Raw genomic sequence first — 14,847 nt, 5'->3', positions numbered from 1 at the left:
ACGGTGCAAATACATATTGGATCGAATCAATAAATTTTGAACATAGAATGATTTAAAAAAATAAATAAATAGAAAAAAAAAAACAAAAAAAAGAAAGAAAGAAAGAAGAGGGGAAGAGATTCTCGTTGAACGGTAGTATCGTCTTTGGTTGAATGGGATGGCATTACATTCTCGGTTCACGTTATTCTCTCTGCACGTGTGATGGTTGGCTTGGTTCACGGATATAATGAATATCATAAAAAATTCAAATCCTACTACAATTCTGCAAATGCAAGTCATCAAAATCACATGGTTCTGATTCTCATGTAGCCGCTTCCTTTGTTTTTAAAAAATAATAATAATAATAATTTTGTTCTTTTGTTCAGCATATACATGTTCCCTGACAATTCAAACTACCAAATCCAATAATAGAGAAATAACATGTTACAGGCATCAAACCTCAAAGTTCTATATCCATTTAGGCTGTCAAAAAAATAAGTACAGCAAACAATTTATCACAATTTGTACAATATACATCAAATAAAACGACATATTTCTTGGTTCTATAAGGGGAAAAAATATGCAACCTTCTTGACCTAATGCCCATGACACACCAAAAGCCATAAACTCGCACATTAACTTCTCATTTGCTAATCCATCTCAAACACATAGGAGAGATAGAGAGATAAGAGAGAGATCATCCCAATTTTTAACCGAATGGGGAGCCGCAAAAATCAATCTATGGGGATCAATGGATAAATCAAACTAGAATGAAATCTCACAGGGAGCATGAAATGTTCTTCCACGGCATATAGCTTCTAGGTTTTCTCCAGCATAAGAACAAAGTGGGGATACCTCTACACCTGTAAAAGATCAAGTATTACAATGATACGTTATTATCAGAATACCTTCAGAAGTAAAAAGTTCACATGGCCTAGAGGCTATTGAGTGAAGCTGCTTGTACGACTTCATGCTACTTTAAATGTTTTTAAATGCTCCAAACTGTTCCATGCTTTCCCTATCCTGCTGCAGCTAGAGCTACCCTAACTCCTTCCACTTCAACTGTAAAGGGAGTGAAAAACAAAAAATCCAAGAACTTGATGAAGGGAAGGGGAAAACTTATCTCCGGTCTCTAGTATCATAATAAGAGCTGCAAAGCTACTTAGAGCTTCCTATCCCTGCTCACCCAAATGATTATTATTCAACTGCTTAAAGCAGGTCTAAACTCCAGGCTTCTTATGATCCATCTGGATCCACAATCTGCCCAGTCTAAAGTAACACCCTTTTCCCCTCCGGTCTTTACCTAAGCTTTAATTTACCCCGGTATAAATGTGCACTTGGGTTCTTCTATTTTAATTATTTTTAAAGTACATGATAAAGCATATAAAATAAAGCATGACGTTACCAGTAGCATATAAGGGCACTGAATGCGTTAAGAAGCCGCCTGCCGCAACTACCCAGCGAGTGTGGAGTCTAAGCACAAGCAGGCGAGCACTGTCTGGAGTGTCGAAATTTGATCCATTGGCATTTTTAACTGGTGCAAACTCTTCTTCACGCAATACCTGCATGATGGAGAAAACATTTTTGAGTACATGAAAAAAGATCCAAGGGTTGAAAGGATGAGAAGAGGATATAATTCACCTCAAAGAGAGCTGTTGAAGGAGCATATGGAAATGCATCAAATATGAATTGCTCTAGTTTATATCCCATTGTAAATCCATGAATTGAAGGAATTTTTTTCTCAGCGAGATGGTAACTGCATCCACAAAGCAAGTGCACAATAGATCCTTGATACAATTACATAAGTTAAATACCATAAGTGCAGGAATGTAGCTATCTTAATTTCAAATTGTGAAAGAGTTTCAGTGGATGACCTAACCTCCATCCAATCGCATTATATACACAGATATAGCATGAAATGTACAATGCAAATTACTAATCATGTTGACCCATCAGATGTGTAGGGTAAACATAGAGACTAAAAGGTAAACAGGTTTCCTTCCAAGTGATACCATTTAACAAGACTGTTACTGTGGGCGTAATATTCACAATAATTTTCATCCTCCGTATTCAGTGTGCACTAGCATAAGTAAATTGCAGCAACCACAACCACAATGCTAATATCATCTTCACCTTTTCAAACAAGATAAGCTAAGTACAGTCGTCATCAACATTTGACCATCTTCAAAAAATCAATAAATGAAATAAAGGCGATGGAGAAAACAATTGAAACAGATTTTTACATGTAATGCATATATAAATGAACATTCACAGTCAAAGAATCAAACCCCTTCGACTTGCCACAGAAGATGTGGGGCATAGAGGGAGAAGAGAAATGGCATTACTTATATCACTTAAAGTAGTATCCTTGCAGTATTATTAGGGAACTTGGCAAAAGTAACCATTATAAATACTCCGGTTAGTGTGGTATCCATTTATATAAATGAATTATGAAAAGGAGAAATTTAAACCTAAAGTTAAATATTTATTACAGTAATAAAATCAGCATATCCTAAAGATCTGGCAATTGATTGTCAACTAAAACAAAACAAATAGGTCAGTGATACTGCACATACAAACCAAACGTGTAGTGGTTCCAATTTGAGAACTTATAAAAAACTGATGCCAAGAGAAGGGTAATTAGAGGACTGAACATGTTAATTAATGGAAAGAAAGACATGTCAGATAGGTCAGGATAAAATCTTATCATCCTATAAAATGAGAGTGGGATAGTCACTAACATGCTGTCTTTCTCGAGAGCATTTGCCACTTGATTTAGAAAATCCAAAGTAAACATGTGTAAACACACCTGAAATAAAAAAACGAGTGGCAAGTGTTCAGGGCAAGAGTTTAAAAGAATGCAAAAACTAATATTAAAGCATTACCATTGTTGAAGCACAAAGTAAGGTTGTATGCCATTACAAATAGTGAAGATGTGGGACAGCTCCATTATCAATAATCTTATAATAAGAAAAGAAATCAAGAATATTGGAAAGATGGGAAAAAATCATCAAGTGGTAGAACATGCCTTGTTGCAAAGTCTAAAATTTTATCCATGCATGATATCCCTCTCCTCCTTTCAACTTTTAAATACAGTTCAACTCCATTCTAAATTTCTAATACCAATATACCCCAGAAAGTCTATCACACGCACACACACTTCATTTTCCAAAGCTCCACATGGCCTAATTGGAACATCATATCTAATCATATTAATTTCTGGAGCCGACAAACATCAATTCTTATGTCACCAAATGCACCTAATGGAACACAATATTAGAGTACTTGAATTGTCAAAACTGAAAGAAATTTTAAATCAAACAAATCTAATAAAACAGGGAAATGAAAATTTTATCATGATTACAAGATCAAATAAAACATTTTTCATCTCCAAGAAGCATAAAAGAACTTCTAACAAACAACAATTTGATGTTTTTTTCAAGAAATCAAACCAAGACAGCAACGCCATATGCAAGTCTGCAATACACATGAAATAAAGGTCATACATTACTCCAACAAAAACGAAGGCGTCCAGTAGCTTGATTGACAGCAGAAGCCAGTGATTGATCCAACTCACTGTATTCAACGACATTGAGAGGTCCTCCTTTACCTCGCCTCACAAATACACCAACCTTTTCTTGGGGATAGGCCTGTAATAAAAAGACTTAAACAATTAAAAAGCATAATATTATGGAACAATTAAGAAGCACAACATTATGAAAATTCCTAATTATACTGCACTTGAAAAATATGAAATTTTATACTCATTAGGGGAAAAAAAATCTAACAACAGCATTAGTGCATTACTTCAAGCAGCATTAATTTGCTGCATAAATATATATGCCAATTTTGTGTATAAGAAAATTCATAATTTCAATTAATTACACTTGGTACACGCTCCACCAGATCAGTTTACAAGCTGTCATTCCTTTAGCAATCTAACCACATGCCAAATCCGCCAGTCTACAAAGAGCTCAAGAAAGAAAATAGGGAATATTTGAAAATATTGCCCAATCTTTATGAGCCTATTAACTTCTAGTGCTTTTCTACTACATATTTATGCCTTACTTATGAAAAACAATTTTGTGTTCTATTTTTTGTTTTCAAAGAAAACTCTAGATCAAGGGAAAATATGGAACATGCTTTCATTTTTCAATAGTAATAAAAAATATTTTTCTAATTAAAAAAATTAAAATAAATTCATATTTCTCATAATTAAAATAAATCAGAATAAAATATATCTAAAAACTTATTTTACTTATAAAATTTGCAAAAGCATTATTTATTTATTTATTACAATATTGTAATTATATTTATCATTGTAAATAAACAATTTTCTAATAATTATTGAAAAAACTATAGCATAATTTTGGTTATATAAAAGTCATTATTTCCATTCAGAAAATAGCTAAAAACACACCTTTTATTGTAAAGAAAGTGGTAACAAATAGTTTAAAACACATTTTGAAATCTTAATTAACTCTTGGCAATCTGGAAGCTTTTCTAATTTGAAAACCTATACATATGACTGTGGAACTCTATTTTCAGTTTTTTCCCTTTTTTCTGTGCCTCAAAAGCTAGTTCAAAGGGGAGGAGTGCCTAAAGCTCTTATAAGGGCACATTACCCTATTCCAAATCGATGTAGGATTAACATTCTGAATACAATATAAAATACTAGGATGGAAGACTGTTTGGTTAAAGAGATTATATTTATATTAGAAAAGCGGCTAGTAATAATAGGAGCAACTGGCTCAGGCAATTCCCTATTCTTCTTTCCTGTTGTAGCTAATCAGTAAAGTGAGAGAAGCCTTGCCACCAAGGGTGAGCAGGCAAGCCTTATTCTCAGTAGTATTGTATACCCTGCACTCAGGAAGGAAGATGCAATCCAGCGAAGGTAACACCATATGAAGAAAGTAGCTAAGCATGAAGCTCATAATGGAGCTAGTACAGCTATGAATTAGACCCGAGGTTTCCAGAAAACTACTGCAGTTTTCCACAATTGAACAAATCCTTAGGTTTTTAGTTTCTTAAGTTGGTTGCCAGTTTGGTTTCGTTAAGTTATTCCAGTACAAACTGTTACGGTTGATCCTCTAATAACCACCTTTCAAAAATAAGAAAAAAAAAAAAGAGGACACAATTAGGCCAATGAATTTTCTGTATGTTTTGTTTAGTTATTTGGTCTTTACTGTGTGGTCTTTTTTTAGTCATCTACTGTTAATATATAAATTATGATTTACTATATGTAGCACTGTGCAATTTCAAGTTCAGTTTTAATGTATTTCAATAGAAATTGTTCTAAATTTTACAATTATAAGGCTAACTACAGTACCAAGAACCAATATGCAAATTATGCAAATTATGCAATACCCAATTAGCGACTGAGAGACAACAGAGAAATTTCAATATTTCTTTTGGAGGCATGACTGCTGAGGAAATCCTAGTGGGATTAACTCTAAGTGATGTTTATTAACTTTTCCAATTTGGATTTTTAATCAGCAAAATTATCCCTTTAATCCTATATTGTACCTATCCTCCATCAAATAACACTCTAAACCATCATTTTAATTCCAAAACCTAATCAAGCCACCCATCTTGTCTGGTTTTGTTAAGCACCTTATATCCCTTATTCAATGAAAACATGGCTTCCATTTTATCTAGTAATCTTCCAATTATGACATATTGAATGAATCATACCATTGCCAGATTATGGGAGTTGGCAAAAATTAAGGGTAATACTCTTCTTCCCATGAAGTTAGATCATAATCACAAGCAAGTCCTTACTGTTTGAAAATGGATCAATTTGCCCTAGACATTTGATTTCATTAAGAATTTAGCCATCAAAAAGACACTATTTTGATCCTCTTTTCTTTTGAAGAACACCTATTTGAAAGTTAAATTTACTGGAAAAAGACACTTTTAAGAATTTTAACTACTTTCTAATATTTGATTAATGAACAAATTGGACAAAGCAACTAAATGTTAGTGGAATCAACTATTAGGGAGCAATTACTTTCATCATCAAAAAATAGGACTTACTAGTGAGTATGATTTTACCTCATGGGGCAATTGGTAACTTAACCTAAATTCGACAACTTTTTTTCAAGTCAAACATAAACTTTTAGCAATTCCATTTATCCGACTTCCCATGGAAGACTAATCTAAAAACTCATTTATATAGGGAAGGACAGTAATCTAAAAAACTCATTCAGCATCCTCCAAAAATAGGCAAGTTTTTCATGTAACATCATACCTTTTTCACGGTAAACCCACACCCAAAGACAATAAGCTATACAATACTATATAGGATTAGCAACAAAATAGCAGGCTCCCCACTTCTTTATTGTTTGGCAACATTTGGCTCCTCAATACACTAAATTTGATTCTTTTCACAACCCAACTCTAACAGAACTTCCAGAGCACTATTAGCAGGTACACCTATTAAAAAAGTTCTCAAATAAGTTAAAATACACAGTGAGTTATTTACCTTACGGACTACTTTTGCAGCAGCAGCTACAGATTTATCAATGAAATATCCCAAAAAAGTTGGATCAGCTACACGAACCTGTTTTCAAGACCCTAATCACTATATTTTAATTTAGAAAATTTCTGGAACTCCAAAAATTGACAGAACAAAAGGAGAAAAAGAAGGAAAAAAGATGTCACCAATGCGTTGTCTACTCCATAGCAATCGACATATTTAATCCCCCTTGTGGCCATATCTTCTAACAATTTTGAATATTTCAGAGCTGAAGAATAGGGATCAAACCAGAGCAGTAAGAAGCCAACTAGCAATGTGTAAGCAGGAATCAGTATGTTGCACAAGATTTTTACAAGGTACCTGAGTATACTCCTCCATTTCCATCTGGAGACTTGGCTACCTGAATGATTTAAAGGATGGGTATATTAGATTGTAGATTTGAAAGGAAGAGGAAAAGCATTCAGAGAAAAATGGGTAACTTGTTCCAAGAATAACCATAATGTCCCCAAAAGAAAACGAAAAATTAACAACATGGGGACTGACGTCCATCCAATGACAAACCATGTTGCACAGCTGGATGGACCTTGGTCCTGCAATGAGTTATTTTTTGGCTTGGGTGGAAGCAAACATGTATTTGTCCTTCAAAAGAGTCCACTTAGGGGGGAAGATAGCCTGCTCCAGCTCCAACTTCCCTTGACTTGTAACTGATGAGGCCCATTTGTGCATCATTACCAAAAACCAATGATGCAGGAAATCTAAATCTGGGTGTGGCATCTACTGATTCTACTAAAGCAACATTGCCTGGTCAATATTTTCGGATGCTGAAGCACTCTACTAATCACAACCTTAGTAAATAACAAACTATGCTATAGCTTTCACTTGATGAAACATCAAAGACTAGGAAAAAGGAGAAATCTGTGGCAAAAAAGGATTGGCAATGACCCGGTAAGGGTTCCAAAAAAAATCTTATGGGTCAGTGAATTAGCTCCACAAAAACTTTGCAACATAAGTTTGCTATTTTACAAGCTGAAGAAACCCTACTTTGAATGGAGTCTCCATGATAAATCTGCCATCCTTTGAAACACTAGGTATGGTGCCCTGCTGGAAGAAGGTGACCTGCATTAAAGAAGAATATCCTGCAAGGTTAGCCAAAACTCAAAGAGATAAATGAAAATAAATTTCAGGGAAAAAAAGGAGAATGTGAAGCTTCCTTACTTGATCAGATTCAAGACCAAAGAACTTATGACTTTCAAAAAATTTATGAGTGGCTTCATCAGTGAATGGACTGGTCATTATGTACCAATGTATGGTCACTGAACCACCAGAACCTATTCACGATAAATTATTAGGATGGCATGTTAAATTTAGTACATTAAGAACCTAGAGAATTGAAGCTTACCCTCACTTGCAGCTTGAGCAGCTAGCCTCTGGACACACAGAATTCGCTCAGCCTGAAGTTGAAAAAGGGACTTGCCAGATGGAAGTCCAATATCTGAAATGAAAAAATATACATAAACATGAAACTTCAATTGTATAGTTACATATGCAAACATATTTAGATTTCTAGTATTCCTAATTTTAGAAAAATGTAATTGGTGTAATGAAGTGCCATAAAGTGCCTCTCAAGTTAAATGAAAGTCAGAAAGTTGCTAGAAAAGCAACCTCTTTTTTTTTGCATTTTGCATTTTGCATTTTGCTAATGTATTAGCAACAAATAAAAACGAGTACTTTTTTATATATTAAATAATAACTTTCAACAAAAAAGCATAAAGTTGATTTTCACAAGAGGATTGCTTTTCATGAGAAGGGGAAAAAAATTCCTAGATAATGGTTGCTCCATATAAACAGCACCAACACCCCACAGCCATCACCAACACCAATTTTAATGTTAATTGGGTAAATGAGTAAGTTAGTGTTCATTTGGATATAGGTATCCAGTCGTCCGCATAATAATCAAAACTACTTTTTTATTAAGTTAGCGTTCATTTGGATATAGGTATCCAGTCGTCCGCATAATAATCAAAACTAGTTTTTTATTATTTCTTTTGCTTTGCAACAAAAGTTTTATAAATATAATGTATTCAAAATAAAATTTTAGAAAGTGAAACCAAAAGGTAATGTTACATTTCCAAAATCAGTTAGGAAACAATGTCACAGAATTATCCAAATTCAAAACTTTGCACTCATTTTTTGGCTAGGGTTATCTGCCTAATGGCCTCCTCAGTTACAAAATCTCCTTAAGCTTCCAATGTATAAAGAATAGCGTCATGCAGATAGTGCACTTCATTTCTCCAATGCATTTGTGAGTTTGTTAAAATGTGACTCATTTTGTCTGATCATTAGGCAATAGTTCCAAATTTCAAGATCTCAACAAATGAGAAAATTAGTGAAGACAATGGCTTTCAGAATCAGATAAACATGCTATAATCACTCACTGAAACAGCCTTTCGGATCCGAACTTCCCAGCCTTGTCCCCTGCATATTTCAATTATAGAAAAATAAATCCATCAATCAGTCAAACATATGCTTGAAGAAGGTAGTACATTTATTTAACAAGAATAACATTAATATTGTAAAATGAACAACACATAATGTGCACAAGTTAGAGCATTACAACAACTTCTCACATAATTCCAAACAAGGTAATTTATAAGACCCTTTCTCAAACAGTAATTTACTGAGAAACCCAATCCATGTCTATTAAAACTCAACCCGATAACATATGCACAGTATGCCCTATCAAGATTCAAAAGAACGGTGAAAACTAGTTTTTGATTTTCGTTTTTAGTATCAACTGTGGGAACTAGTTTGGTTTACTTAAATTTCACACGGATATTACAACTTCCAAGTTCCGACTATTATGGTACAAGCAAGAGCAAGAATATAGTAAGACTTCTCCAAATTGAACACAATCATGATCATTTATTCCAAATAATTATTTTATTTCCATGGGCCATGAGCAACCCATCTGAACTAGGCAGCATTGCTCGTAATGAAGCAAAAGCATGTCACCTACAGAACTCCAAATAAAACATACATCATCAAGAGTTCTTTTTGAGTTTCTATATAGGAAAAATAATCAAGGGAGAGAAAGGAGTTTGAAGGGAAAGAAATTTTGCTTTTGGCGAATTCGATCCTCAACAACGGCCTGTAATTTTTTCCATGAGACAGTAAATGAGTATCTTGTTTCTCAAGGGGATTCCACAGAAGTTAAAGCTTGGAATTTTTATTAGGAAGTCTCGGGTTCAAATCCTAACGGGACTGTAGTTTTGAAAGTTTAAGGGAAAAGGAAAGGCTACCTACCTGTGGTCTAACTCACCATTGGACCAAGAGGCAACGAGGAAAAAAAAATTGCAACACTGTTGAACTTTCTCAATTAGGTGATGTTCTGGCTCTAAAGCTGTGGTCATCCACTTCAACTTAAATTAGCTCACATTTTGATAGGAGTTCAGTAGATGTACTGATAAACAAAATCAGTAACATACAGAACAACACATCATGAAGTTCTTATCTTCAGGGAAAAAAAAAAGAAAGAAGAGAAAGATCATGGCAATAGAGATTAAATGATTTTATTAGCTGAAACTGTTCTTTACTTAGTAGTGGTCTACACAAAATATTAGTTTGTCTATAAAGAATAGTTCCTCCATATGAATTGATTAATGAGTATGTCTGTGTGTTGTAAATATATATAAAATTGGTTCTGATGAAAAAGGTGTGCACAATCCTATAAAGCATCTTTATGGTGAGTCATAATTAATTTTTAGAACAAAATCAGACTCCTTACTTTTCAAAATATCAGATAAACATATCCATCTGCGAAATGTCAAAAGTGGACATCCCAAAAAGCAAAACTATACAAACTAGTGAGAGAGAGAGAGTAGGGGAGGAGAGCCGATCTGAAAATAGAAAATGTTTAATAAAGTAAACAGTGACTATTCATTGAACAAATTATAGCCCCTGATCTAAATTATCAAGGAAACCAATAACTATCATCAAATTGTCTTGTGGGTATCTTCCCAATAAAGCAGCTCCACGACAATAGTATTACGAGAAAGAGAAAGATTCCACAAGCAACTACCCACCTAAAGAGCATTATTGGGTTATTAATGCTTTTTAAGTAGAATCATTGAGCTACTAATACTTTGTAAGTTAAAGTATAAAATTGGACAAAAAGTAAAGGTAATCAACACATAAACTAGCACCCATTAAAAAAAAAAAAAAAAAACATAATAGAGTTCCACGTTACTTATTACCAAAAAGAAGAAGAAAAGGAATAAAGTAGAACCAAAAAAAAAACCTGGCCGCCGGATAAAAGCAAAACAGCTAACTTCCCATCAGAGATCGCCTTCAATCCCATCTTCCACCACCTCTCTCTTTCTTCCAACGTTCTATCCTCCACCGTGGACACACTACTCTCCGGAACTGGCTCTATGGCGGCTAAAGGTAGCCCTGCAAAAAGAAACCAACTCACCACTAAACCATACACAAATATCACTATAATTAAACAAAATCATACGTGCGCATGCCCAAGCGACACGCAAATAAAGAAAGCAACCTTGAGAACGAAGTGAACATCGAATTATCCGATCCAGCCTTGGAAGATCTAAGTTCTGCAACCAAAGGGGGGAAAAAAACAAATAAACAAACACAAAAACACAGCATTGTATTACTTATCAATTCCAACACCCAAAACGAATTCGAATTACTGGGTCGTCATATTTTCATTAATAATCAAACGACCAATCAGATCATTAACAGAAAATACAAAATTCATTAGAACTCTGACCTCAGTTCTATATTTGAAGAAATAACAGAAAGAGAAAGAGATCGGAAACAGGAGGGAAATATAGTAAAAACGCAGGTGAAAAATTGACCTCGATGTCTTTAACAAGAAGGTCTCGCTCGTCAGGAGAGAGCTCATCCCAGAGGACAAAAGCATCTTCCTGGCCATAATCCTTGAGCCTCTCCAGCAAAGCCTGCGGAGGAGGAGGAGGTGGCGAAGGGGTTAATGGCAATGAAGCGTTAGTCTCAATCGGTTCTCTCATTTTGATTAGAAAAGTTTGCTTTTGCTTTTGCTTTTGCTTTCTCTCTGCAGATCTCTTGGTTTCTGTTTACAGTTCGTTGGTTAAGCTTTCCTTGTAGATGGAAAGAGGGAGGGAAGAACAGTGGCGAGGAAGACAAGAATCAATCAGTGGCAAGAGTAACCACCTAGTTGGAAATGCGAAATGACAGAATTAGCCCTAGTTAGAAGGTAGAATTACTGAATTATGCCATTCGACGTCCATTTTCCAATTCGAGAATATTGTATACGGATTTTCCCACGCAGTACGCGACTTCTTGCCGTCAAGTCGGTGACCTCATTCAAAATACTGACCCTCACCGACGAAATCCATTGTGGAATTTCTTTTAATTTTTAGTATAATTACAAAAATCACCGATTTCGGAGATTTAATGATTTTTCTCAAATAAAATTTTGTAATTTAATTTGAGATAAAAAAAATAACGTGATATAATTTTACAAAAAAAGTCTTATTTTTTATTTAATGTTATTAATTAATAAATTAACTAAAAATAATTTTTAATTAAAATAAATTATATTTTAATTCTTAAAATTTTATAAAATATATTCAAATATTTATAACTTTTATTATAAAATTTTATTTTATAATAAAATATTTCTTTAATTATAATTCATTTTTATAAATATTATAATTATTTATAAATAAGTATTTCTATATATATTTTTAAATTAATTTCACATATTTATTAAATTTAATATTTTAAAATAAATTAATAAAATAAAAATTAAATTAAAAAATGACATAATATATATTTAAATTCAAGTTTAAAAGTTCTTTCTAGCTTAATTTTTTCTTTCTCAATAATTTTTTTATTAAATAAATTTTAAAAAATCATATTTTTACCTTATTTTTATTTTATTATTTTTTACATATAAAATATTAAAATTTAATAAATAGATTAATTTATAAATATAAAAACTTATTAGTAATTACAATATTTATAAATCAATTTATAAAAATATGGGAATTAGTTTCAATTAAAAATATAAAATTTAAATTAAAAAATTATTTTATTAATTAAATAAAATTTAATGAATTAAATTTAAATATATAAAAACTAAAATATAATTTTTATTATAAATTAAAACATAAAATCGTATTTGAAAATGCGTTAAATCATATACGTGATTATCCTTTACCTTTTTTTTTTTTTTTACCTTTTTTTACCCATAACATTTTAAAATTAAGTTTTCAGTGGAAAATATTTTTATATTTTTTAATATTTAAAATATTTAAAACATAATCAATTTCTAATAAAAAAATCAAATCATTATAAAAAAAATGATTTTCTCTTAAATTTTTTTTTTATATTTTGAAAATTTTATTAATATTTGTATATAAAAATATTTTAATATATTTTTAAAATTAAATAATTAAATAATAAATTTTTCTATATTATAGATATCAAATAATAATTTTTTTATCATAATATCATATATTATGTAAATATATATAATCATTTATAAACTTGTTTATATTTTTATAAATATCATATTTTAAAAAATATATTTTATTTATTATTTTATATACAAATTTATACTTATTTTTATACGATTAATTTTTAGAAAACTGTTTTTAATAAAATAAATAAAAAAACTATTTTTAATTTTGAAAAAATAAAAAAATAAAAATCGTGCAGTGATACCAAAAGACCAATAAATGTAGGTTTTCCTATTACATATTCTATCAAACCATAATTTTTCTCAATAGTTTTTATTAAATTATTATTAAAAATTTTAAAATTTTAGTTTATCAATCCAATTCATATTTTTAAATACATATTTATTTAATTAATTTATAAAATATATTTTTATTTTATTATTATAAAAAATTATTATTTAATTTTTATGATATAAAAAAACTTATTAATTAATTTTTTATTTTTAAAAAATAAATTAAAATCTATTTAAAAATAAATAAATTAAAATATTTTTAAAATTTTTAAAAATATATTAATTAGTCTGTTAATTAATTTTAATTGTTAAATATTTTACTATTTTATTTTTATAGTATAAAAAACGTATTAGGTACTTCAATTTTATAAAAATATCTACTAATTTGTTTCTCCTATTAAAAACATTTGATCTTTTTATAAATAAATTTATTATTTAGTTTTATAATATAAAAAAATTTATTAATCAGTCTTTTTATTTTAAAAAATATATTAAAGCATTCTTAAAGCATTAAAAATATATTAATTAGTATTTTTTTTAATTTTAATTACTAATTATTTTACTATTTAATTTCTATAATAAAAAAAATTTATTAATTGATTTTTTAATTTTATAAAAATATCTATTAATTACTTTCTTTGTATTAAGAATATTTAAAATTTTTTTGTAACAACTAAAATTAATAGAGAGATTAATTAATAGAGTTTTTAAAATTTTAGAGATTAATTAATGAGTTTTCATATACCACATAGACTAAATAGTAATTTTTATTTTTATAATACTTAATTGATAAAATTAAAAGAAAAATTAATTAATAGAATTTTTAAAATTTTAGAGACATTTTAATATATTTTTTAAATTTAAGAAATTAATTAATAAATTTTTCATATAACTGAGATAAATAATAATTTTTTATTATAATATTATATACGATGTAAATATAATTTATTATTCATTTTTATGTATAATTATTTATAAAATTATTTATATTTTTATTTTATTATTACAAATTATATTTAAAAAAATATTTTATTTCTTCTTTTTATATAAAAATTTATGCTTATTTTTATACAAACAGTTTTTAAAAAACTGTTTTTAAAAGTAAATAACAAAAATTAAAAAACTGTTTTTAATTTCAAGAAAATAAAAAAAAATGCAGTGATACAGAATTCACCTTAAAATTTTGTAAAAAATAATTTCAGTGAAGGTTACTTATTCTATTAAAATTATTTAATTAGCTTTTGAGAACTTTTTTTTCTTTTACTCTTTTTTTTGTTTTAATTTTAAATTTATTTTTTAATTAATAATTACTCTTTAAAAATTAATTTAATTTAATATTAACTATTAATATTTAATGCATTTATAATTAATATTAGGAAACTTACTATATTATTTTTGTTAATTTAAAAAAGCCATCTTAATTTATATTTTTTTCATGATAAAAAATTATGTAAATGTTAGATTTTAAATATTATAAAAATATTAATAATAATTTTTTAAGAAAATAAATTTAATAAAAATGATTTTTATTTATAAGAATAAATATTTATATTTAGTTTAAAAATAATAAGAATGATGAATAAATTAAATCAATTTGATTTTATTATTAATTTGTTTAAAATAAAAGAGTTGAATT

The 14,847-nt window shown here is 29.7% G+C and overlaps 1 protein-coding gene across 2 annotated transcripts; it reads right to left on the bottom strand.

The window, feature by feature from the left end:
• Positions 1-333: 333 nt before the first annotated feature.
• LOC110611338 (UDP-N-acetylglucosamine diphosphorylase 1) lies at positions 334-11,648 on the bottom strand. Of its 2 annotated transcripts, XM_021751599.2 has the most exons (15): positions 11,332-11,647; positions 11,013-11,067; positions 10,755-10,906; positions 8,893-8,932; positions 7,857-7,949; positions 7,673-7,785; positions 7,499-7,573; positions 6,818-6,857; positions 6,643-6,725; positions 6,464-6,541; positions 3,486-3,629; positions 2,721-2,788; positions 1,621-1,735; positions 1,385-1,541; positions 334-842 (listed from the first exon to the last, which is right to left on the bottom strand). In XM_021751599.2, the coding sequence occupies exons 1-15, from the start codon at positions 11,500-11,502 to the stop codon at positions 745-747; spliced, it is 1,482 nt and encodes a 493-aa protein (XP_021607291.1). In that variant the 5' UTR covers positions 11,503-11,647; the 3' UTR covers positions 334-744. The 2 variants fall into 2 exon arrangements, with proteins under 2 accessions (XP_021607291.1, XP_021607292.1); XM_021751600.2 differs by lacking the exons at positions 6,464-6,541; positions 6,643-6,725; positions 6,818-6,857 and having other exon boundaries at positions 11,332-11,648.
• Between the last annotated feature and the right edge of the window lie 3,199 nt (positions 11,649-14,847).

The sequence above is a fragment of the Manihot esculenta genome, chromosome 3, assembly GCF_001659605.2.
Source record: "Manihot esculenta cultivar AM560-2 chromosome 3, M.esculenta_v8, whole genome shotgun sequence".
Taxonomy (NCBI): domain Eukaryota; kingdom Viridiplantae; phylum Streptophyta; class Magnoliopsida; order Malpighiales; family Euphorbiaceae; genus Manihot; species Manihot esculenta.
This window is presented reverse-complemented; position numbering and strand designations above follow the sequence as displayed.